At 40.7% G+C, this 24,146-nt stretch overlaps 2 protein-coding genes across 3 annotated transcripts in view; both read left to right on the top strand.

Moving 5' to 3' along the window:
• The window catches only part of MTCL3 (MTCL family member 3), a 61,359-nt gene extending 49,234 nt beyond the window's left edge, over positions 1–12,125 (top strand). Inside the window, exons 7-8 of one of the 2 annotated variants that reach the window (XM_084625125.1) lie at positions 7,129–7,246; positions 11,954–12,125. In XM_084625125.1, the coding sequence (XP_084481251.1) occupies positions 7,129–7,246; positions 11,954–11,981 (146 nt within the window). In that variant the 3' untranslated portion in view covers positions 11,982–12,125. Of the gene's footprint in view, positions 1–7,128; positions 7,247–11,949 lie in introns of both variants that reach the window. The other variant, XM_084625126.1, reaches the window with a different exon arrangement.
• On the top strand, positions 12,064–20,094 carry KIAA0408 (the record flags this gene model as incomplete). The annotated part of the gene is made up of 5 exons (XM_084624931.1): positions 12,064–12,198; positions 15,075–15,416; positions 15,746–15,825; positions 17,935–19,291; positions 19,930–20,094. The coding sequence occupies 5 exons, from the start codon at positions 12,064–12,066 to the stop codon at positions 20,092–20,094; spliced, it is 2,079 nt and encodes a 692-aa protein (XP_084481057.1).
• Positions 20,095–24,146: the final 4,052 nt, after the last annotated feature.

Genomic DNA, 24,146 nt, shown 5'->3' with positions numbered 1-24,146 from the left:
GGATTAACATCCTGCTTTTGCGAAAAATGCCTTGGGATTTGACCACAAGGACCTTCTGTGCTTTATATCTGTCTGAAAGACAGCTCTTCCTGCAATACAATGCCTCTGGAGCATTCATTCAATATTGCCTCAGAGGGAAGAGTCCCACTTATATAGGCCTAATTCTGATCCCACTTACAGTAGTGTAAATCAGAAGTGACTTCATTTTGAGAATTGAATCAGGTCCTGAATCATTAATGCTGCTCCTGAAGCACGCTTGAGTTTTTCCAAATGTCCCCTATTCTAGCACTGAACAGGTCTTACCCTACTAGTGAAATAATAACAAGATTACTAGGGCTGTCAATTAATCACAGTTAACTCAAGCGATTAACACAAAACAAATTAACTAGATTTTTTAAAAGTTGTGATTAATCGTAGTTTTAATCACACTGTTAAACAATAATAGAATACCAATTTAAAGATATTATAAATCATTTTGGATGTTTTTCTACATTCTCAAATATTGGTTTCAATTAAACAAGAATACAAAGGATACAGTGCTCACTTTATATTATTATATTTGATTATATACATTTGCACTGTAAAAAAGATAAACAAAATAAATAGTATTTTTCAATTCACCTAATACAAGTACTGTAGTACAATCTCATTATCGTGAAAGTGCAACTTACAAATGTAGAATTCTTTTTTTTACATAACTGCATTCAAAAATAAAACAATGTAAAACTTTAGCGCCTACAAGTCCACTCAGTCCTACTTCTTGTTCAGCCAATCATTAAAACAAAAAAGTTTGTTTACATATATGGGAGATAATACTGCCAGCATCTTAGTTACAATGTCAACTAAAAGTGAGAACAGGCCTTCACATGGCACTGTTGTAGACGGCATTGCAAGGTATTTACGTGCCAGATATGCTAAACATTCATATGCCCCTTCCTACTTCGACCACTGTTCTAGAGGGCATGCTTCCATGCTGATGATGGGTTCTGCTAGATAACAATCTATTACCCACACAAAATTCTCTGTTACTTGCACACTCTAGGGGCACCCACCTTTACGGAGTTCCTAGGGCTCAAGGCGTAACCCTCTTAATTTAGGCACCCACCTTTACCCCTTACCCTAGGGCTCAGGCGTAACTCTGTTAATTTAAGCACCCGTCCTTACCCTTCTGTGGGCTCAGGTCGTAACCTTACACTCTGCGGGTTTGTGGGGTCTTTTACCAGTGAAAGAGCCTTACACAGTAGTATCCTACTTACCCTCTATTTATTAACAATTACCAAAACAGAATGCACGCTAAGCATACAGTGCTTGCCACTTACATTAGGGCAGATGTATTTTCCCCTGATGGCCAGTCAGGATCAGGTCATTTGGGGGACTCCAACTTCTGCACAGCATGGTTGGCAGGGTGTTGAGGTCTCGCAGCTCTGATCTTGAGGCTGTGTCCTGGAGTTGGTTCCGAAGAACTTCCTTTTTGACCCCAGTTTATATAGTGAAACTTGAGTCCTGCTTAGCTCTACCTTAACCATCATTTTACTAGAATATTAGTAAACAATTCTCAAACCAATCCTAACATATTGTAAAACAATTCTTTAACCAATCATACCGCACCACCTTAATTGATTTACACCCAGCAAAATTAATTATGTAACAGACAGAAACAATCAAAGAACCAGAAAGAGACCATACAGACAAACAATAGAGAAATGGGGACCATAAAGACAAAACAATAAAGAAATCAGGATTTTACAACCACAACTATTGGTAAGTGATTGCTTGCCAGACAGAATGCTATCAAGTTTTCTTTAACCACCTTAAGATCTGTTTCTTTACTTAATAGTGGGTACTATTAGGACAGGATCGCCTTCTTAACAGCCCAATATTATATTGTTTAAATGTAATTTAGATGGAATGTGAGGATGTGACTTTCTGCTTCTTGACTTATGGCTGCTACTCTCCTAATATGGCTGCAGACAAAGGCCTTGGGCCTTACAATATGGCTACAGGAAATGGCCTTATCCTTACAGATCCAAAGCAGTGTGGACTGTCGCACATTCATTTTCATTGTTTGAGTCAGGTGCCACCAACAGAAGGGTGATTTTCTTTTTTGGTGGTTTGGGTTCTGTAGTTTCCGCGTCAGAGTGTTGCTCTTTTAAGACTTTTGACAGCATATTCCACACCTGGTCCCACTCAGCTATTGGAAAGCACTTCAGATTCTTAAACCTTAGGTCTAGTGCTGTAGCTATCTTTAGAAATCTCCTATTGGTTCCCCTCTTTGGCTGAACAAGAAGTAGGACTGAGTGCACTTGTAGGCAGTAAAGTTTTACATTGTTTTGTTTTTGAATGTGTTTATGTTAAAAATAATTCTACATTTGTACGTTGCACTTTCATGATAAAGAGATTGCACTACAGTACTTGCATGAGGTGAATTGAAAAATATTTCTTTTATCTTTTTTACAGCGCAGATATTTGTAATAAAATATAATAGCATAAAGTGAGCACTGTACACTTTGTGTTCTGTGTTGTAATTGAAATCAATATATTTGAAAATGTAGAAAAACATCCAAAAATATTTATAATAAATTTAAATTGGTATTCTATTATTAACAGCACCGTTAAAACTGTGATTAATCACAACTATTTTTTTTAATCTTGTGGTTAATTGTGATTATTTTTTTAATTGTTTGATAGCCCTAAAGATTACTGCCATGTGTGCATCATTATGGTAGCAGTATTAAAAAATGAACATTTTAGGTCATTCTCTGGCCTTCACTGATTTCCTACCTGGGTAGATTCTGAATGTATTTTCTCTTTGAATGCAACCAGAGAAATTGAGTCAAGACTGTTTCCTTTTAAGATCCAGATGTACATTCTTTAAATAATAAATGCCTCTAAAATGTTTTCTAAATTGTTACTGTAAAGTAACTTGCACAGATGAAAATAAATGGTAGTTTGAAAGATCTTGTTCAGGGACAAAGATATTTCTTTCTTCTGAAAATATGGTTGCCTGAAGCTCCAGATTACAGATATAATAAGACAAGGGTCTGCTGACATCTGTCACCAGTGCTTTAGAATCAGAACTGGAAGAGAGCAGGTGCCCATATGAAGCAAAAATATACCCAGCAGTTGAATAATAAAAAATTGACAAAACCATAACTGTCTAAATGTGCATTATAAAAAAATATGAACTGCACATGAACTTCAAGGGTTGTTTACACAAACAAGCAGAGCCTTTGAATATAATACATCATTTCTTCTTATCAGCCCAGAATATAATGGGATAGGAGGGTGATTTTCAAAGGCAGAAATGTCAGGTAGGCACCTAACACCTACTGACTTAAATTTCTGACACTGTTATTTTCTTTTAGTGATGGGGAAACAATATGCAAGACCAGGTTCTGCCATTAGATATGCAGTGCTTATTGGTAAACTATGCTGTAATTTAGGAGAGTAAACAAGTTATAAATGTCTGCCATAGATTTCGAATGTGACCTTGAGCAAGTTGCATGATGTAGCTGTGACTCTGTTCCCCCAACTGTAAATTGTGGATGATATTTCCCTCCCTCACAGTGGTGTCAGTGAAACCAGAGGGGTTGAACAGTGTTTGTATTTTCCACGAAACCCCTTTTGCAGATGGAATTTAGTTACCAAGACTGCTGATGTATAAAAAGTAATAGAATACAGGAATCTCCTTTGTAGCCATGTTGACTCTGGTGCTTACAGTAGTAAATCTTTTCTTGTCACTAAGGGCTAGATCATGTCCAGAATAGGGGACAGTGCGGAGTAGGGTTGCCAACCCTCCAGGAATTAAAGATTAATCTTTAATTAAAGATCATCATGTGTTTAAATCTCCAGGAATACTTCCAACCAAAATTGGCAACCCTAGTGCGGAACTGCATTGCCTCAGTGAGAGTTTGAGGAGGCACTTAGCAGAAAACTTCTCTGAGCTCTCCAGCTTGTAATGGGAACATGCCTGCTATTACATCCTTTTCTTGGGTGCAGTCTGCTAGCTGGGTGTCCCCATTCTGCTTTGCAGGCTGGTTGGGGGGAAGGCCAAGGTGCTGTCTCTGCTTTCCCCCCAGGGGCATGTTGTATGCCCCCAGGAGAATGGGGATTGAGGAGTCCCTGCACTCCCTCAGCACAAGTGCTGCAATTTTGCCTGGCCTTTAAATGGGTTGCAGATGGGATAAGACTTCTTGTGCCCTCCTAATCACAGCATGCCCATGTAAGAGCCGGGTAGACTCTGCCAGCAGGTGCCAGTCACACAGGGATCTTGTCTATTGAATAACAAGATGCCATTTTAAAACAGTCATTTTCAAGTAGAACCGTACTTTAAAAATAAAATGTAGGGCTCAAATTCTGCCCTCACTCAGGCAAATACCTCTCTTGACTTCAAGGGGAGCTGCATATGGTCAGTGCAGAGGTGGGCTACAAACTCAGCTCCTTCACAATTCCATAAATTTTAATTCGAATCTTCTAACACTCTTAACTGAATCCAAAGCAGCTACAATCCTTATACACCTCTTTCTGTGGTGCTTACAAGGCCTGGATATGATCCAGTGCCTGTTGAAGTAATCTGAAAGATTCCTACTGACTTCAGTGGGTCTTGGGTCTGGCCTCCTACTGAGTAGCATCATATTATTCACAGGACTACCCCTGAAGCCTTTGCACTGTTTTTAGTCAATCCTCACTCTGACTGAGGCAAATATCAAGTTAATTTCAGTAAAAACTGAGTTCAGGATTTGGCTGAGTCTGTGTTTTAATATTTTGTTTCACAGCACTTGGATGATGACAGGCACTAATTCAGTAAAATGTAATTAAATACATTGGAATTACAGTCTATATTAAGGAACGATAGGAGTAAAAATTCATAGGATAGTATTCTGCCCTCACTTACCTTGTTGACCCCATTGAAGCTGCAGTGTTGTGAGAGGAGGGTCTGATCCATAATCCTGGGTTAGGGGCTCAGTTCTGCCCTGCTTTACATAGGCACAGCTCCCATTGAGAACAGTTGGGTTGCTTGAGTGTAACTGAGGGCAGAAAGTAGCTCTGAGGTTTTAAAAAAGAAGGATTTCTAAATGAATGGGCTGAGGATTTTCCTCAGGGACTGTCTGTCATATTCAGACATCTTTGTTCTTTTTTTAAATGGCTTTTGAAACTTGTATAAACAGTCCGAGTCCCATTGCATATCTTTCACAGGGGCAGAATAAGCACCCAAATAATGTCTTCACTGGGACTTACTTTCTGACCATATAAGGAGAAAAAATGTATTTTCCCTGCAACCTACTTTGGTGTTTACTGTAAAATGCACCCTGAGCTGAAACCCTTCTACTGTACATGTGTTTTAACATAGGCGCATCTTGTCATTCCAAAGAGGGAAAGTGCTGAGTAGGCAAAGTGCTCCTGGCTCCTCACAGCAGCACCTAGGGCAGACTATGTTCTTGATCCCACAAGCAACTCCTATTGTCTATAAGATGATCAAATTCTACTCTTGAGGGCATGAACATTGTTTCCAATCAAGGGAATGGGAATTGCATTCACATGCCTGATAGCAGATGCCCATCAGTCTTCTGTTCAGCACAGACAGAAGCTACTGCATACAGCTGGAGATTGGCCATCCACAATATGAGTCATGCAGGTGTGCAAATGGGTGAGGGCACAAGGAGTCTTAGCCCCCAGCCTCAAGCAGGGGCCAATCTCAGTTGCAGTCTCTCAGCACAACTAAGCTCCAGAACTACTACTGGCTAAAGAGGGAAATAGGGGCAGGAAAGAGACATGCCTCCATTCCCCTGATGCTTTTGCTGATGGCAAAGTTGTATGCATGCCCACCCCACCGCACACCTGGGTGCTCCTTGGGGCAGATGGCTGCCAGAGTTCCCTCTGAGGTGATGTAGGTCCACAGTATATCCAGCACAGACCAATACCACGTGAGCATGGAATTTATAACCTACAATGCAGTGCAACAATACTATCCAATTAGATATGCAAATGAAAGGATTTGTCACAGTGGGCTAGACACTCTACCCTGCTCCACTGAGACCCAGGAGAGCAGGGGCACAGTGGTTGTTCATTGGTTGTAGCTGCTTGATTCTCTGCTGTCTTGCTCGAGCCTCCAGCCTGTCCAGCTCCAGCTGAAGCATTGCAGGGTAGCAGCTCAAACTTATTGTATTGGCATAAGGTCCTTCACTGATGTTGTAGCTGAGGAGGATTTTTTGTAGCAGAACTCAACTTAGTCACACCCTCTCTTTGCCCCAAGCCAATCTTGGATGTCTCCTCCATCCCCTTGTGCCAGGGTTGAGGGGTGCAGTTGTAACAGGAGACATCTCCACCATCTCTGCCAGGTTTCTGCCAGTGAAGAGCTCCCCTGTGCATGGAGATTCTCTGCTGGCTATTTCTGGCCAGTTTCTGTGCTTCTAAGTAGTCCAAAAGTGGACTTAATGGACCAGGGAATCTGGCCTAATATCCTTATACAGTAGCAAAAATGTTTGTGTATTTTCTGAACAAGCCATTGTCAACATTCCTAGAATACAAGTAAAATAAGATTACACAATGACTAGTAATGTCTTATTTCAGAAGTGATAATGTAATTGAATGCAAAAAGTAAAGATTTTAGTATGGGGGAAGAGTGGGTATTTTAGAGGAGCTGTGGATCATGAAAAGTTGCCTGTTTAAACAAATGTGGTTTAGCTTCAAAGCTCCTAAAGAACTTAAAATGTATCCCTCAAAATTGGGCGTGGAATGTAGAAAAGAATCCTTCTTTAAAACACAGAGTTGCCTTTAACTAATAAAAGAAATCTAAAATTGTCCATTGTCATAGCTTTAACATTAACATTGGTTGCTTTGGCAAGCTTTAAATACTAGCTGCACTATAAAACCTAAAAATGTCCTGGACTTGAAGTTGTTTACACAAAATATGAGGAGATATAAAGTTACAGAGCTGGGGGCTGGAAGAAGTGGCTTTAAAACCATCCTCCATGTACTGACGTCACATGGAACCCAGCTGCCGGGATGATGCCAGACAGAACTGTTTTTCAGTTTGCAAAACCGAAGTTGGGAAGTTAATCAAAGAGAGTTGCAAGTGCTGCTCCAATTGAAAAATTCTCTCTTTCCTGGTTTCTTGTTTTCTTTAAGGATCAGGATTCACAGAACTGGAACTCTTTATCCCAGTTAGCTGTGCATTTCACTGCTTTCACTACTACACTGAAAAATGGACTGAAAAATTTCTGAAGGATTGTTTACTGCACAAAAGGTAAGTTCTTTTCTTTTCTTTTAAAAATCACAGTGGTTTTTGAAGAGTTTTGGCCTTATTTGTGAAATAGAAAAGAAAGGTAACAATACACATTATTAAGGCTGTAAACAGTTTGACTAACGGCTCTTGTAAACATCTGCCTCATTTTGATATTTGTATCTAGACCAATAATAGTTTAAAAGTGTGATGGTGGTTGTTTATTCTCAAGGAAAGGCTGTTCAGTGGTTCAGTCAGTGTTTCCAAACTATGGAATGATTTATTAACAAGACAGAGATGACAGCCCATTTTTGCACATTTGATCTTTTGTTTTTTAAATAGTAGAGTGAGACTCTGAGAGTTTCTTATAGGTTTAATATAAAGTGCATAGAATCTATGATGCCTGCCACTTCTTTAAAAAAATATAAATAGACCCATCCAGAAGCCAGCACCCTATCTTACTGTGAATTAATCACTAGTAAAACAGAGGAAGATCAGTTCACCTGATTAGCTGTGCATATCCACTCCAGTTAATCTCTGTTGAAAAATAACACCTCCTCTTCTGATGTCACAGCAGATTATTTTTAGAAGTTGCCATACCCCAGCAGAGATTTAGTTCAAATTATTTTGCATTTTTTGATATTTACATAGAGGGGAGGTAGAGGGAAGAAAGAGTAACATCAGAGACCAGGAGCAGCATAAAACCTTTTTATTTGAGAGGCGAGAAGGGTACGCTGAAAGGAGAAATACAGCTGATGTTGACAAAATTGATTATTTGTTTAAAGTTGATTGCTGTAATGAGCTTTTGACCTTGTCTAGGACGTGTGGAAAGTGCCAATACAGCCAGATTTCAGACACTGTACTGCTCCCCAAGGCAAGCTAAAATTGTGGCTGTGTTGGGGTGATAGGACTTCACATGTGAAAGAAAAAGGTATTTTAATAAAAAGGAAGCAGTGGCTTTTGACATTTGTTTGTTTTGCTCAAGCCATGTGGAATACCTGTGGGAACAGCCCCGTGTTTTATACAAGTAGTGAGTATACTCACAGTATTAGAGATTGGGAAATCAACAAGCAGAGAAAGAGACAAAGATAGGGACAGGAGTCAAAGTCCTCTAAGGAATTTACCCACCATAGCAACAGCAGTCGCAGCATATGGTCACCCAGCCATCTGAGCGAACATCAACAATCATGAGCTTCACTATGAGTAGTTGCATCTTAAGAGGAAATTTGAAGGGAATAAGTCGTGATATGAACAGGAAAAGAAACCATGAATGAAAGAGAGAAGCACTTTTGAGGGAAGATACAGTTACAAGTAAATAGCTGCAACTAACTTTTTCCAGGACTTGATTGCATGTTGAGGGTCTCCATTCTATTTTTCTAAATGGAATCTTGTATGAGGCATATGCACATTTTGAAGATGGATGTAAGCAAGGGAGTAATACCTGATAAGTAATCACTCTAAAAGAACATCAAGAGTCTTTTGACATGCTAACCTGCTTTGCAAATGTGTGCATGACAGGAGCACATTCAGGAAATATTAGGCTGCAATGTAGGCTTTCAGATTGGTTCCAGTAAGATTTACCATTTACTTCTGATTGAATCACAGTTGTTATTCCAAATGTTGCATTGACAAAGGCTTGTGCAAATGGTAGGCAAAATGTATCTCAGCCTGTCTCTAGTTTATGTCTTCATACTGTTCTTTGCTACATGCATTTGAATCAGTCCAGAGAAGTCAAGTGAGTAAATAGATCAGTTTGGTTAATTCTTCTGAAGTTTCTTGAATAAGTTAAAAAAAGTCGATTAAAAGAGTAAGTATAGCAAAAGAGTGAATTACTGCTGTACCTTCCTCCCCCCATAAAAATACAACCTTTGTAGTAGTGAAGTGAAAAAAATATTGATATGGCTGTAGATGTTCCATGAATAGATGTTTCGATTGCAACAGATTTTCAGTGCATGGAATTCTTATATAAGAAGTTGTTTTTCATCAACATTTAAGGCAGTCCCTGGTACTGAGCTTGAACCTTGGCCCTGGAGAGGGGCCAGCTCCATAGACTGGCTGGCTTCAACATGAAGCCGTGAGCCTGTCTTAAACAACAAACTAATAGTGGACTTATTTCATATTAAGAATGCTGAGTTGTCTTGGAGCAGCTCTGTTAGTGTCAAAGATCTTTATTTGTAAAGCTACCCTGAATGTTTCCAGGTAGATAAAAACAGAAGTGTTTTGCTGGATCTGAAGTCTGTTTTGGAAGTGGTTCAAGTCATAGGTGCTGACTTTTAGTTTTCCCAGGGGTGCTCCATCCCCACTCTGCCCTGAGGCCCTGCCCCCACTCCAGCCCCTCCCAAAAGACCCCTCCCTTGTTCCACCTCTTCCTGCCCTCACACCACCCCCTTGAGGCCCTGCCCTCTCTCCACCTCTTCCTGTGCTCTGCCCACTCCCTGAGACCCCTACCCACCCACTGCTCACTGCTCTCTGCTCTCCCCCAAACCCTCCCTGTGCCACCAAACAGCTGTTTGTCAGCACCCCAATTAGCTGATGGGGGAGGGCACCAAATAGCTGATCAGCGATGCCCCCGAACAACTGTGGCTGATGGGTGCTGAGCTCCCACAATTTTTTTTCTGTGAGTGCTCCAGCCCCAGAGCACTCAGGGAGTTGGCACCTATGGTTCAGGCAGAGCTAAAGATGGAAGAGAAAAGAAGAAGCTTTTCTCAGTGTCTCAGTGTTCCAATGACAGGGCTGAGTGGGAGCTTGAAAGAGCGGAGTTCAAACGCTGCATTGCACAGCTAAATAACTCTATGGTATTACTGTGATCTTGAAAGGGAGTGACAGGGAGGCTCAATGAAGGGAGGTCCCGCCCTCTGAGGCCCCAATCCAACTTGTACTGAAGTTAGAGGCATGACTGCCATTGGCTGTGGTGGCAGTAGAATCAGGCCTTAAATGCTGTCAGTTGAGATGTATGGTATCAGGACTTCATCTAACACACTGTTGCAAGTAACCTGTTGGTCCTCAGCTGAGCTCACAGCTCACTTGTTAATGAAAGAAGCTGAGTCTGAATTAGATGTCAACTTGTCAGCTGGCTAGAAAAAAAACAGACAGTGGGAAGCTGTGATCATGTAGCAGCCACAGCTGAATCAATCTGCTTTGCCCAGTAAAGGGCTGAGCATAGCTTTGCATGAAGCACAAAAGGAATTACAAAATTAGATACAAACTACTAATCACAAACATGTCCAATAAAGGGAGTCGTTTTTGAGACCAGACAAATAACATTGATATAGCCTCTGAGCATGAACCAATGCAATCTGCAAGTTTATTGTGAATGGATATGAATATCTGTGTTCACCAGATTAACACAGTAGTCTGATTTGAAACCCAAATTCAGGGAACACACACAACTGTGCATACAGTACATCATCCCATGTCAGGCTACCAAACTGTTGCTCCCAAGAATGAATTAATGGGTGTGATTCTAACCTCATGCTGGTGTAAATCAGCAGCAAATCTACTGATTTTTAATGAGTCACTGATGTAAAAATTGAGTGAGTGAGAATCGGGTCTATAAAATCTATCACCATTCGGTAAAAGGTTTCCCTCTACAAGTGTATCATAATATAACAATAAGAAAAGGAGGACTTGTGGCACTTTAGAGACTAACCAATTTATTTGAGCATAAGCTTTCGTGAGCTACAGCTCACTTCATCGGATGCGATAAAGTGAGCTGTAGGTCACAAAAGCTTATGCTCAAATAAATTGGTTAGTCTCTAAGGTGCCACAAGTACTCCTTTTCTTTTTGCGAATACAGACTAACACAGCTGTTACTCTGAAACATATAATATAACAATGCTACTTAGCACTTGTCCATCCATAGAACTCAGAGATTTTTACAGAGGGTGGTGGGGATCATGATTTGTATTTTGAGAGAAGAGGAAATTGGGGTGCAGAGAGGTTTAATGATTTATGCAAGGTCTCACAATCAGTCAGAGTTGGGGATAGAGTCCCTTTCTGCTGTCTTCCAAGCCCATGCCATGGGACTAATATATTTATTTATTAAGACGTGTAAAACCAAAATACATTAAGCTTTTGTATTGTGTTCTGATGTGTATGTATGTTCATAAAAGATTTATGGTCCCCCCCCCATAACTGCATGTTTTCTTTTGTGTAATTAAAAGTATACATATAACACTAATGTTTTTAAATGTGCCAGTGTAAAATCTCAATTGTTCTGAGCAAACTTCCTATCTTTAGATTTCTAGTTTTGTTGTGAACAGTTCAAATATAGCACAGAGACAGCATTCTTGGCCATTCTGACTAAAAGACAGATCTTGGAAGGTTCCAAGGCCTTGAATTCACGACCACGGGAATTGAGGGTGCTCAGCATCTTGAAAGAGGCTCTCTGTATATTGCACGATCAAGTGCTGTCATAGCACTTCTGCTTCATCTAAAGGAGAGCAAGTTTAAATACTACCCATTTGTAGGACTGTTGCTTATGTGTATGCTATTTAGGTACAGCATGTAGAATGATAGACTAAATTTGTTATCTGATATCACTTTTTGTGGGGGAGAAGGGATTGGAACTCCTTTTCCTGCTGTGTATTCCAGTTCATCCATACTTCTACTGTAGTGTATATGTTTATCATTATAATCCTGATATAGACTCATGCAAGCAATCTTTGATACAATTGAAATGAATGGAATGGGCTGTCTGTTACATTTTTTTTTCTTTTTGCTTGAAGCTAGAATCAAAGACAAGAAAGACTTATTCTGATAAAATCAATCCCAGCTTCCTGGAAACATTGAGGAAAGAAGAGGAGCATAAACACCTTTTAGTTGATACTCATAGTGCAGCAATGGACCTACATAAACAACTGGAGAATACTGAAAAGAACTGGACTAAAGAGAAGATGGAACTGCTGGAGAGATTTGACAGTGAAAGGAAGGAGTGGGAAAGTCAGTGGAAGGTCATGCAGAAGAAAATAGAAGAGGTACTTTGGATTTTTGAGTGTAAACAACACTGTAAAAATGAACATTTTTCTAAAGTCTTATATGATAGCCCAAGGCCACCTCATGGTTTTTCTCTCTGAACCGTTTTCCAGTTCAGTGTCTGCCACTGTTTAATGGTTGATGGCAGGATGCAAGGTCTGAGCTGTGGGACTGTTTGAGATATTGTTAATTTTATAACCATGGATAAAGAGTAAGAACTTGAGATGTCACTTTGAAGCATTGGTCTTAGGTCAAATTTGCTGCAGTATTGCTGGCAGTATATACCATAGCCAGAGATTCTGGGCACAGTGTGCATCGTACATACATTTTAAAAGGTAGCAGACATGTCTGTATGGGGCTTAGGTCTTTGGCGCTCAACCTTTCCAGACTACTGTATCCCTTTCAGGAGTCTGATTTGTCTTGTGTACCCCAAGTTGCACCTCACTTAAAAACAACTTGCTTACAAAATCAGACAAAAAATACAAAAAATTGTCACAGCACACTGTTACTGAAAAAGTGTTTACTTTCTCATTTTATCATATAATTAAAAATAAATCAATTGGAATATAAATATTGTACTTACATTTTAGTGTATAGAATAGTATAAACAAGTCATTGTATGACATTTGAGTTTGTACTGACTTTGCTAGTGCTTTTTATGTAGTCTGTTGTAAAACTAGGCAAATATCTAGATGAATGGATGTACCTCTGGAAGACCTCTGCGTGCCCCCATGGGTATGCATACCCCTTGTTGAGAACCACTGGCTTAGGTGAATGCATATTTATCAACAAAATTCTAATACAGGCATTATAAAATATATCTCTCTGTCTGGGATAAATTATGTACTACTTTATTCGTTAACATCAAAGGGAATTCCATGAATCAAAGAATGAGTGGCTCAGGAAATGAGAGATTTATTCCTGCAAAGACCTACTATATTTATTGACGACCTTTATTAGAAAAAAGGATTACAGTAAACAAAGGCTAGACACAAAGAATATTTACACCTGTTAGCGATCATTTACTTTCTATCAATCCTAATTCACTTCCTTTCAAGGATAGCGTAAGTAATTTATTTATTATTCTTTTACACCAAAGTTGTCATCTGAATAAAATCCTCTGCCACTCACTAGTGCACAAATTTATTCTAATATACACATGAAAATATTCTTGCTTGCTTTCTGCAACCACTAGGAATGTAAGGAAGAGATTGTTCACATGAAAGGAAAATAATAAAATGGAAAAGGAAAATGGAGCCAAATGACTCAGACATAGGCTGCTCTCAGGCTACAGTGTAACTCCGTGATGTCTGCCTCCTATGTTTCAGCTGTAATTTCTATTGGATTTGAATATGATATTCTTCTCCACTTCTTGCCTTAAATGTGGTGATGTTGCTGTGATTTGTTAACTAGTTGCCTTGTTTTGCCACAGAAGTGGCAAACTACATTTCAGTGCTTAGTAACGTGAGCCCTATATGTATATTTATGCTGTTTGGGGCAGGAATCAGGTTTGCTTTCGATCATTTACAGCATCTAAATCAATGGAGCTCCAACCTGATTGGGGCCTTTATATGCTACTGTAATATAAATAATAAATGAGTATTATTACAATTAATAATCATCTGCTAGTTTGTTAGTTGGCTCTATGGTGTTGGAGATGATGGGCCTAATTCTCAATTACACTGAGGCCCTTTGACCCAGCTCTTGCAGTGGAAAGGGACTTTAAAGTGAATGTAATTGTAATTTACACACACTGTAATGCCCCTTTATGCTGCCAGAGCAGTGTAAAGCAGCCTTAGTGGGAGAATCAGGTCTGATAGCTTTTGAGTGAGATGTAATGATCGCTCGTGGTCATTAACAGTTTCAAATAAAAACAGGAATATGTAAACCTCCATGTCCTAGCCAAATTCCCAACTCTAGTCATTGCATTCTACCTACCCGTATTTGCTATGCAGTTTCAAGCAGATGCACTATTTTTCTTTTCTGCCTGTCCAAAATTGTGTTACAGACTGTGCTGTGCACTGTTAAAGAGCAGGTGTGTTTCAGCTCAGAAATGGCTACATCCGTTGTCTACCTCACATCGATGTTGTGAGAATTAATTAATGTTGATAAGGAGCTTTGGGATCTTTGCATGCAAGGGACAGTAAATGGAAATATACATTGTACAATGCTTCAAAGTGACATCTCAAGTTCTTACTCTTTATCCATGGTTATAAAATTAACAATATCTCAAACAGTCCCACAGCTCAGACCTTGCATCCTGCCATCAACCATTAAACATATATTTTGTATTATAATTCCCCAAATTAGAATATGCCAGCATACCTGAGCTGACAATGCCTTTACTTTTACTAGTGGAGTCAGAGGATCTTAAATGCCTATTCATGGTCAGGACCTGATCAAAAAGACACCAGCACATTACCATCCAACACCATCCTGGAATTTTGATTCAGTATTGATTCATAGAGGATGTTTCACTTATTTATGGACCAGCAAAATTTGCTGGAGCACCTTGGTGTTTCTGGCAGTCTACCACCTAATTACTGACCAAGCTCAGAGGTACTTAACATGTGAGATCTTCTGGAACCCATTCCATAGCTCTAAGCCCTTGATTAAAATATAGCAAAGATTTTGGGAATTGTAACAAACCTTCTCCACACCTTGTGACAACAGAATGGTCCATTGGCCATTCCGCTAAGGACTCAGCATCTCTTAGCTAAAAATACATATCAAATCTTTCAGCCCATATGTGATTTTACTGAATGAAAATGCTTAGGAGCTTTGTAACACAGTTTAAAGCAGACAATAAATATGGTCCTTTATCCTAGAAGCTCATAATTCTACTTAGATTAAATAGGGTGTTTTATTGCCTTTTCAGCTTTACCAGGAGGTAAAACTAAGGCGGGAGAGCAATATGAATGTCCGGGATAATAAGGCCATTCAAAGCAAGATGCTGCAGCTATCTGTATATTCCCCTACTTCAGAAGGGAGTGACACAGCAGAACTGAACTGTCGACATAACTTGGCAAGTGACCGGATGGAAGAAAAGAGTTTGCTCAGTAAAACAGAACAAGAATGTAAAGAAACTAGAACTCAGGGGAAAAACAATGTTTTGTTAAGGAACAGTCTGGCCTTTGACAACCAGGAGAAATATGAAGACCTCCTCAGCTTGAAAATTCCTAAGAAAGATACCAGTAGTTATGCTGGTGATCTCAATGCAGTAAGTATGACAGTAACAGTGTTTCAGCAAATGTGGGGAACATGATGAAATCCTTCTCTCTCTACCCAGAGTATATGTCCTCTGAGTCTTAGAATGCAACAACTTCCCAGCCAGGGAATGTTTCCCCTTCCCCCTCAGTTTGTGACTGTTGAATATATAAACTTTTGTTAAATACACTAGTGGCATGCTATTTACCTTGGTCCATAACTTGGAGACATTTCTGTGCTACTCCCTTCTGCACAGGACTCTCCCATGTAAATCATCATTGGGTATAAAACAATTCTGGAGATTACTGTTCATGCTAAGGTAACATTATTTTATTTGTAAAGGCTCTTAAAGAACTGGCAAAAGTTAGTGAAGAGTTATGCAGCTATCAAGAGGAAATTCGAAAGAAGCCCAACCACAGAAGGTAAAAACACATTTGGCCTATTTATGTTAGGGGAAGAAAGGCAACAGTGGGCCTATTCCTGAGGCTATTCAAGTTAAGGGAAATTTGCAATTGAATTGGTCAGGAGCTGGATAGGGCTCAGTGTGTTAGTGCTCAGCGTAAGGAATCCCAGTGAAAACCAAAATATGTTTCAAACTCATGTTTTAATTGCAAAAAATGCAGTGTGCTTCCAAAATATATAAACTGTTATCTGCATTTACGTAGGGCTAGATTGTGCCTCGCCCTAGCACAGTAGTGGAGTAGACAGGATGAAAGATTTCTGTCCCCCCTCTTGATTTTCATACACATTGTAAGGAGAGTGGTCACTTTGGATAAGCTATTACCAGCAGGAGAGTGAATTTGTGTGTGTGGTTTTTGGAAAAAAAAAGGGGGGCGGGTGAGAAAACCTGGATTTGTGCTGGAAATGGCCCACCTTGATTATCATACACATTGTAAAGAGAGTGGTCACTTTGGATGGGCTATTACCAGCAGGAGAGTGAGTTTGTGGGGGGGGGGGGCAGAGGGTGAGAAAACCTGGATTTGTGCTGGAAATGGCCCACCTTGATTATCATACACATTGTAAGGACAGTGATCACTTTAGATAAGCTATTACCAGCAGGAGAGTGGGGTGGGAGGAGGTATTGTTTCATGGTCTCTGTGTATATAATGTCTTCTGTAGTTTCCACAGTATGCATCCGATGAAGTGAGCTGTAGCTCACGAAAGCTTATGCTCAAATAAATTGGTTAGTCTCTAAGGTGCCACAAGTACTCCTTTTCTTTTTGTCCCCCCTCTGTGTCATGTTAGGGTTACCTAGATTTCAGCACTGGATGCTGGAGGGACTGCAGGGGATTTTCACCAGATACTCCCTACAAGGAGCAAGGGGGCAGGGAGTGACTTCTCTCCCCTCCCTCCCACTTTGCACACACACACACACTAGGGGAGATGGCTGGCCACATCAGGGAGAAGTAAGCTGCATGCTGAAAGGAACAGTAGCAAATCATTTTTCCCCTCCACCAGCACCCCGTCCACTGCAAACATAATGCCCTTGGATTCCTCATGAGGAAATACCGCTAGACACTGCTCCTTACACACGGATGTACATAAAGTGCACAGAGGGCTAGATTGTGCCCTTGGTGTGACAGGCTGTCTGGCAGGGGTTCGGTGAGGCCACATGGCAGCCAAGTGCCCAGAAGGTTTTCTGGCTGATTCTGCCAGAATTCCTCCTTGGGGCTCCTGGGAAGCCCACACTTGTGCGGCAGCTACACCACTCTTGGAGAGGCAGCATTGTGTTTCCCTCTCCATTCTCAGCCAACTCTGCTGAGCATAGACCTGACCTCACCCTGTAATTTTCTAGGCAGCTAACACCTGTCGCCTTGTAGGTATGTACGCACATTGTGCCAGGCTCTTGCTGAGAGATTCAAGAAGTACAAAGGGGCTCCTTGGAGTCTTTCCCCAGTACATCCATGCATGGGCAGCCTACAGTCTTTTCCACAGTGTATGATTGCTTTAGCATCAATATCTGTGAAGGAACTGCTGTACACTTTGTGAATGTGTGCTGGAAAATGTGATTATTGCATGGAACCATAAATGACACATTTGTGCTCTCACATTGAATATTAAGACATTTGCACAAGCCAATGACTACGCGCAGAGGCGCTCCTCACTCAAATACTCATGCCAACTCCCACTGAATTGAGTACAAATTAGAGGGCCCGTCCTCCTTCCTACAGTAAAACCTCTTATAGGGGACCTAGGTTGGGGGATGGAGGGGAGGAGTACACTGCAAGATTTCCTTTGCTGAGGTTCCTTCAAACTCTTCCATCATAGAGTGGGACTTCTTCCCTGTATTCTTAGCAGTGGAATTGCCCCAAAATCTTTTCCAACAGCCAGTCTTAAAGACCTTCTTCTGGGTGCCTGTGTACTGGGAGTGGGAAGCTGTGCTGGGGTTAATCCTTTGTTCCCCTTAGGGGTCAGACAGTGCCCCATGCTCTGTCACATGTCTACAGGTTAAGCCTTCCCTTCCTTTTCCCCAGATGACTTCTTAGGAGGAACATCCTCATCACTAAAAACGCCTCTTCTTTTATGTACAGAATGAAGTCACTTCCTTTTCTGGAAGAATTTGAAGAAACCCAAAACACAGTTATTATGCCTGAGATGAACTGCATGTCCAGCAATGAACCACAAACTTCTTCCATCACTTTTGAAACAGAAGGACAAAATAACAGGAAGAACTTGATGAGTGCCAACAGGGGTTTGAAAGATATGCCTTGTAGCTCTTTTACTGGTGGTAGAGGAAGAGACTTCATGCCCTGGCCAAAAAAAGAAGCCCCACCAGTTCCTCCACGGAGCACTTCTCGACATCTGACAAACTCACTTTCTGCAGCTGTACAGATCTCTGAAGTACCCGTAAAAGATGAAGACAGCAGAAGCAACTGTAAGGTTCAGGAGGATAGGAATGGAAGGAAATGTATTAATCCTTCTCTTGCAAAACAGAGTGAAGATCCAGTGGCACATGCAAATGAAGGAAAGTCTGTGAAAGATGGTGCAGTGGTAACTGCTTCAGTACCTATAGCCAAAAAAGAGAGAGTCTCTGAGTGCAGTGTAGCGGCAGGTTTTTGTCACAACACATGGTCATGTGATGTGGGCAAGCTTGGAAAAGGTACTCCGAATGGATCTTCCCCGTTGTCTGCCCAGAAAAGCTGTTCAGATGGAAATATGGTGCAAACAGAGAATTTGCACAGAAGACATTGCCCTAAATCTCATAATGTTTTACATTATGGTAATGACTCCTGTGACCCTGCAATGTTGCCAAAGAAGACCCCAAAAAATGAAACGTTGGCAGCAAAGATCGATGAATTTAACAGGACTGTATTTCATACAGATAAATGCAACAAATCTTTGCAAGAAAATCAGAAGCTTCAAAGACCAACTGGAGATCATAAACACTGTGGCCCAGGGTGTGACTGGATGATTAACAGAACAGAAACTGTAAATGCATCTTATGTTTCAAATCCCAGACTCTCTGCAGCAAAGAAACAGGATCCCTGCAATCCAACCAAAGCTGCCAGAACAACAGGGCAACAAAAGCAAATAAATGGACTTCTAAGCACCAGTGGCTACCGGCATATGCTTCACGAGCGTGATTGGAGACCAATTAATTTATCTGGTCGCCCACGTTCAGCTGACTCGAGGTCAAACTATGGAGTTGTTGAAAAACTTTTGAAAAACTATGAAAAATCAACAGTGACATCTTTATATAATTCTAAATGCTGCAAAGATAAGGGGACACAGTCAGATTCTGAGTTCACAGATGGGAGTTGTGAGACATTGAGTGGGTATTTAGAAATGCTCCAGACAGAGCAAGGAAAGCAAGAGTTTCAGAGGAATTCAGCCAGGCGTGTTGGGCAGCAAGTCAAACAAGGCAAAGAGAGACAGAAGTTACCAGAGGTAAGATTTATACCCAACTTCAGAAACAAGCCACTAAAATGGGACAGTTTAAAATATCTGTTTGTGTAATATTAGATACTTTGGGTGTGATCCTTTTCTCATTTACACCTGTGTGAATCAGGAGTGATTCCATGGAAGGTAATGGAGCTACATCAGTATAATATAGGAGTCCTGTGGGATCAGATTCTGATCTCAGTGACACTGGTGTAAATCTAGAGTTTAACCTCAGTGTAGCTACTTGAAATTTGCACTGCTATAGCTAACATCAGAATCTGGCCCATTCTCTCCCCCGCTCTCCCCTCCCATGACTGTTTTCAAAAACCCATTCAAAGGATTTTAACACAGCCTCCCATGGCAAAACCTACAGGGGCTGAGAGAGCAGTCTCCAGAACAATGGCTGTTGTTTGTCTCCTAAAGGTGCCATGCTGGGGTTTCTATACGTGTCCAGTAACGGAGCATTCACACATTCTTCAAATCCAGACTGTGCATCGCTCCCAACACTGACCCAGGGGAAAGAGAGGGGCTGGTCCAGCCACAGCATTTTGCATTTGGCCTTATTTTACTGGCAGAGTGTAGAAAAGTTGCCCTTTTCTCAAACTCCTAAAAAAAAAATGAAACAAGTATTTTGAAAAATGTAGTTGAAGTTACTGGTCCTGCCAGTGGCTGCTGGGAAGTGGACGTCACTACTGGCTCAGGCAGACTACTGGCTGGAAGCACACAAAGGAAAGGATGTAGAGAAACTGGGAAGGATCCAGAGGTGCACGACAGAGATGATCAAAGGGATGGGGATGAAAGCCATATGAGGAAAGGCTGAAGGAATAGGGTATGCTGAGTTTGGAAAAGAGGAGATTAACGGGGGATATGATAGCGGTCTTCAGCTACATTTGAAAAGCTACCATAAAAAAGGTAAAGAAAAGTTGTTCTCTCTTGCCACAGAGGGCAGGACAAGAGGCAATGGTTTCAAACTACAGCACAGCAGATTTAGATTAAAGCTCAGGAAAAGCTTCCTAACAGTAAGAACAGTAGGACAGTGGAACAGACTGCCTTCGGAGGTCGTGGAAGTTCCTTCACTGTGGTTTTCAAAAGGAGGCTGGATACAGCCATCTGTCTTGGATGGTTTAGACACAACAAATCCTGCATCCTGACAGGGGGGTTAGACTAGATGACCTTTGCTGATCCTACTAACTTCTATGATTCTGTGATACCCTCCTTAGCGCCTCACAGAGATGGGGAAGACTCACTTGGAGCTGTGAAACCCCATAGGGAAAAAAAGTATGTCAGATCGTCAACTGGTATAATTCAAATTGGCACAATTCCATTGACTTCAGTGGAGCCACATTGATTTTAACAGCTGAGAATTTGATTCTGTAGATTTTCTTCTGACCAAGGGCTGAGCCTAACATAAGGATGTTCTTGTTGGTTTGGGGTTTTTTGGGTCAGCTTCACCAGTGTGCAGCAGTGGTGTTGGAACACTTTTAATAGTAGGGGTGCTGAAAGCCAGCCCCCTTACCTCTGTCCATGCCCCCTCTCCCCCCCCAGAGCTGGGGCTGGGAGCAGGCCTGTGTCTCTGGGAGGGGGGACCTGTGTAAAGGGGCTGAGGCTGGGGCCACAGCTGGGGGTGGGAGTGCAACTGGGAGCAGAGCCCCATGCACAGGGCTGGCAGCCTGGCCCCTGGGGAGGGTGGCAGTGGAGCCCTGGGCGCTGGGCCAGGACCCCAGAGTGGGGAAGGCAGCTGGAAACCTGCGTAAAACCTGGGGGTGCTACAACACCCCCTGCATCCCTATAGTTTTCAGTAGAAACAACTTTGTTCTACCACAGCAAAAAAAAAAAAGAAAAAAGGAGAAGCTTCTGATTTTTTTGCTCTGTGCAAATGTGATAGGAAATTTCCTTAGTGAATATTTGGAGTAAGAACAATGAGCCAGAGTTTGATTTTATTTTTACTGGCATAAATCCAGAGTAACTCTACTAAAGCCAATGGGCCTGACTCTCCACTGTCTTGCTCCTTGTGTAGTCATTTATGCCTATGTAAAGTGAGTGTAAAATACTAACTAATCAGAATGGCAGCATTTTAAACCCACCTGCACTCACTTGGCAAAGGTATAAAGAACCACACATGGCACAATGCACTGAAGAATCACACCTATGGTAATTACTCTGTATTTATACCACTGAAACAAAGAACAGAGTCTGGACTGTTGTCTTTCATACGTTTGTGAAGCTCTGCATGCAGCTATGATACTATAGTCATAAATTATCATTATTAACAATTTATGAAGTACAAACATCTTCACATAACAGTAATGGAAACACAGTCCTTTATAATGAGCCTTGACAGTTACAACAGGATCCATCAAAAGATACCTGAAAGGTACATGGAATCCTGTTTCAGTGTATTGTTGTATACTGAGTTATGTTTATGAACCAGCATAAAAGTTCATCCACATAAGTTCCAAAAATGAAAAGGTGCCTGCAAGAGCAATTAATTTATGGTTTGCATATGGGTTAAAATCTTATATCTTCCCTTGTATCTAGCATCCATGTCCACATATCTCATGCTGCAACTGATGTAAGAATTCCTATATATAGAAGTGTCTGTTCCTTTGCATTCTATACATTGCTATGTAAACACATCCTCAGGTCCTTTTAATAGCCCAAGACCACCTGTTCTGAGGTATGCCACTTCATTCCTTTTACATTCCATTAACGACTGTGTTATAACTTGTTAAGGCAAGTAGTTTCATTTGTGTTCTAGATATCTGTGCCAGCTAAATGTTCAACTGGGAAAGGCTTCTCCCGGCCAGCGCGGCCAGCAAATCGACGCTTACCTTCCAGGTGGGCATCCAGATCACCTTCAGCACCACCTGCTGTGAGAATGACTGCACACAGTTATTCTCTCTCACTTCAGTCAGAGACGACAGTAGTCTGAACTCAAGGATGAATTTGATGCTGTTGTGAAATGTGAAAGCTCTGCGCCTCTTTATAACTGTGTGTTCTCTGATTGTGATAGCACCCAGTTCTACACTGTGTATATCGTCCAAAAGTAATCCTGTCACTTGACTTACTGGGCAAAGCGTTTTCAATCTCAGATCATCATTGCAGTCTTCAGTGTTTTTATTGATGAAATAATTATACCCCTCGTTTTCTTTCTTTCTTTCTTTCTTTCTTTCTTTCTTTCTTTCTTTCTTTCTTTCTTTCTTTCTTTCTTTCTTTCTTTCTTTCTTTCTTAAATGGCTCACAAATAATTACTTTTGAATGACATCCTCCTTGGTTTGCCAATCTATTTTGAGTTGATACAATGTATAGTTCTGTATATTCTGACTTTTCTGCAAACAGCAGAAAGTAAAGCTGTATGCATGATCATGTGTTTGTAGGTGCATGTGCTGGAATAGGAAGTATACAGGTCTGTATTTAGAAGAGACAAACTCTGTGCTAGTATTGACACTGAAATTACAACATATATGCCTATATATACTTTGTGTTTATTTAAAATTTTTGAAAATATAAAGCCCTGATGACATTTATATTTTGTACATCTTTTATATAGGTTCACAGGTATAGTGAGTACACTTTTTTGACTATAGTTGCAGCGACAAGGGCTTGCACAATATGTATCAGAAGCAGACAAGCTCAGTGGATTCCTCGGACGTGCTTGATGGCATACTTGTTTGGTTTTTCAACCCTTACGATGCTAGGGTCAATATAGCTGGGCATATTTTTTTGGAATTAAAATACTGTATGATTAGTACTATATTAGCCTTTTTCATCACCTGAGATATTCCTAAAACATTCTGCTGCCTTAAAATGCTTTATACGTGCCATTTAATATAACCTACTGTAGGGAATTAACTCCTATAGTTTCAGCTATATTGTAAATATACAGTTTATGGAGGAAAGAAAAGGATGGTAAGCATGGTAATTCTTTCAAATTTGTTTTCTTTAAACACTGTATTTAAAAGTATAGTTACATCAGAGAAATTTAACCTGTTTACTTTCAGTGAAAGCAGGAGAATAAGGAATGCTAGGATTACCAAATGCTGTAGTTAGGCTTTCTTACTTTGATACTGGACTTCATAGAGTGTAAGCCAACAGCTAACTTACTGCTCCTGTGAATGGTATAAGTGGCAGTCAGTTATGAAGTTTGCTTGTATTCTGGCAACAGCCTACATACAGTACATATATATTGCCTCAAGAGCTGAAGGAGATATGATCATTGTGGTGCCAGGAATCCTAGACTGATGGCATTAGAAGTATGTTCTTGCCCTCATCTGTCTGTATATTATTGGCCATTAGAATGCTGTGTGTGTAGGCTGGCTTATTCCCTTCCCACCTTTTGAATGAAATATTGACACTATTCAGCATTTTTGTTCACTTTTTGTAACAACAGTGTTCTCCATTCTAGAAATTTGTACCCACCATAAAGTTGCCAGATGCGTAGCAGGGATGAACAACCAGTTAAGATATTTCTTCAGTTTACTGATATTTACTGCCTACTTTTGATTATCAACTTGCTGAATAACATAGAAAGGAACAAAAAAGAAAAGGAGGACTTGTGGCACCTTAGAGACTAACAAATTTATTTGAGCATCCCTTCATCCTCTCTCAGGGGTCGCATAAACGCACGGGGGTCGCGTAACTAGTTATGCGACCCCCGAGCAAGGATGAAGAGATGCTCAAATAAATTTTGTTAGTCTCTAAGGTGCCACAAGTCCTCCTTTTCTTTTTGCAAATGCAGACTAACATGGCTGCTACTCTGAAACCATAGAAAGGAACAAAAACCTGTGGTATTCCCTGGTGTATGTAACTTTAATTAACAGAAAGTTATGGAGGTAAACTAATAGGTCAAGGACAAGTCCAT

This window comes from Lepidochelys olivacea (genome assembly GCF_965140295.1).
Source record: "Lepidochelys olivacea isolate rLepOli2 genome assembly, chromosome: 3".
In the NCBI taxonomy this organism is placed as follows: Eukaryota; Metazoa; Chordata; order Testudines; family Cheloniidae; genus Lepidochelys; species Lepidochelys olivacea.
Note: the sequence above shows the minus strand (reverse complement) of the source record. Positions and strands in the feature narration are given on the sequence as shown.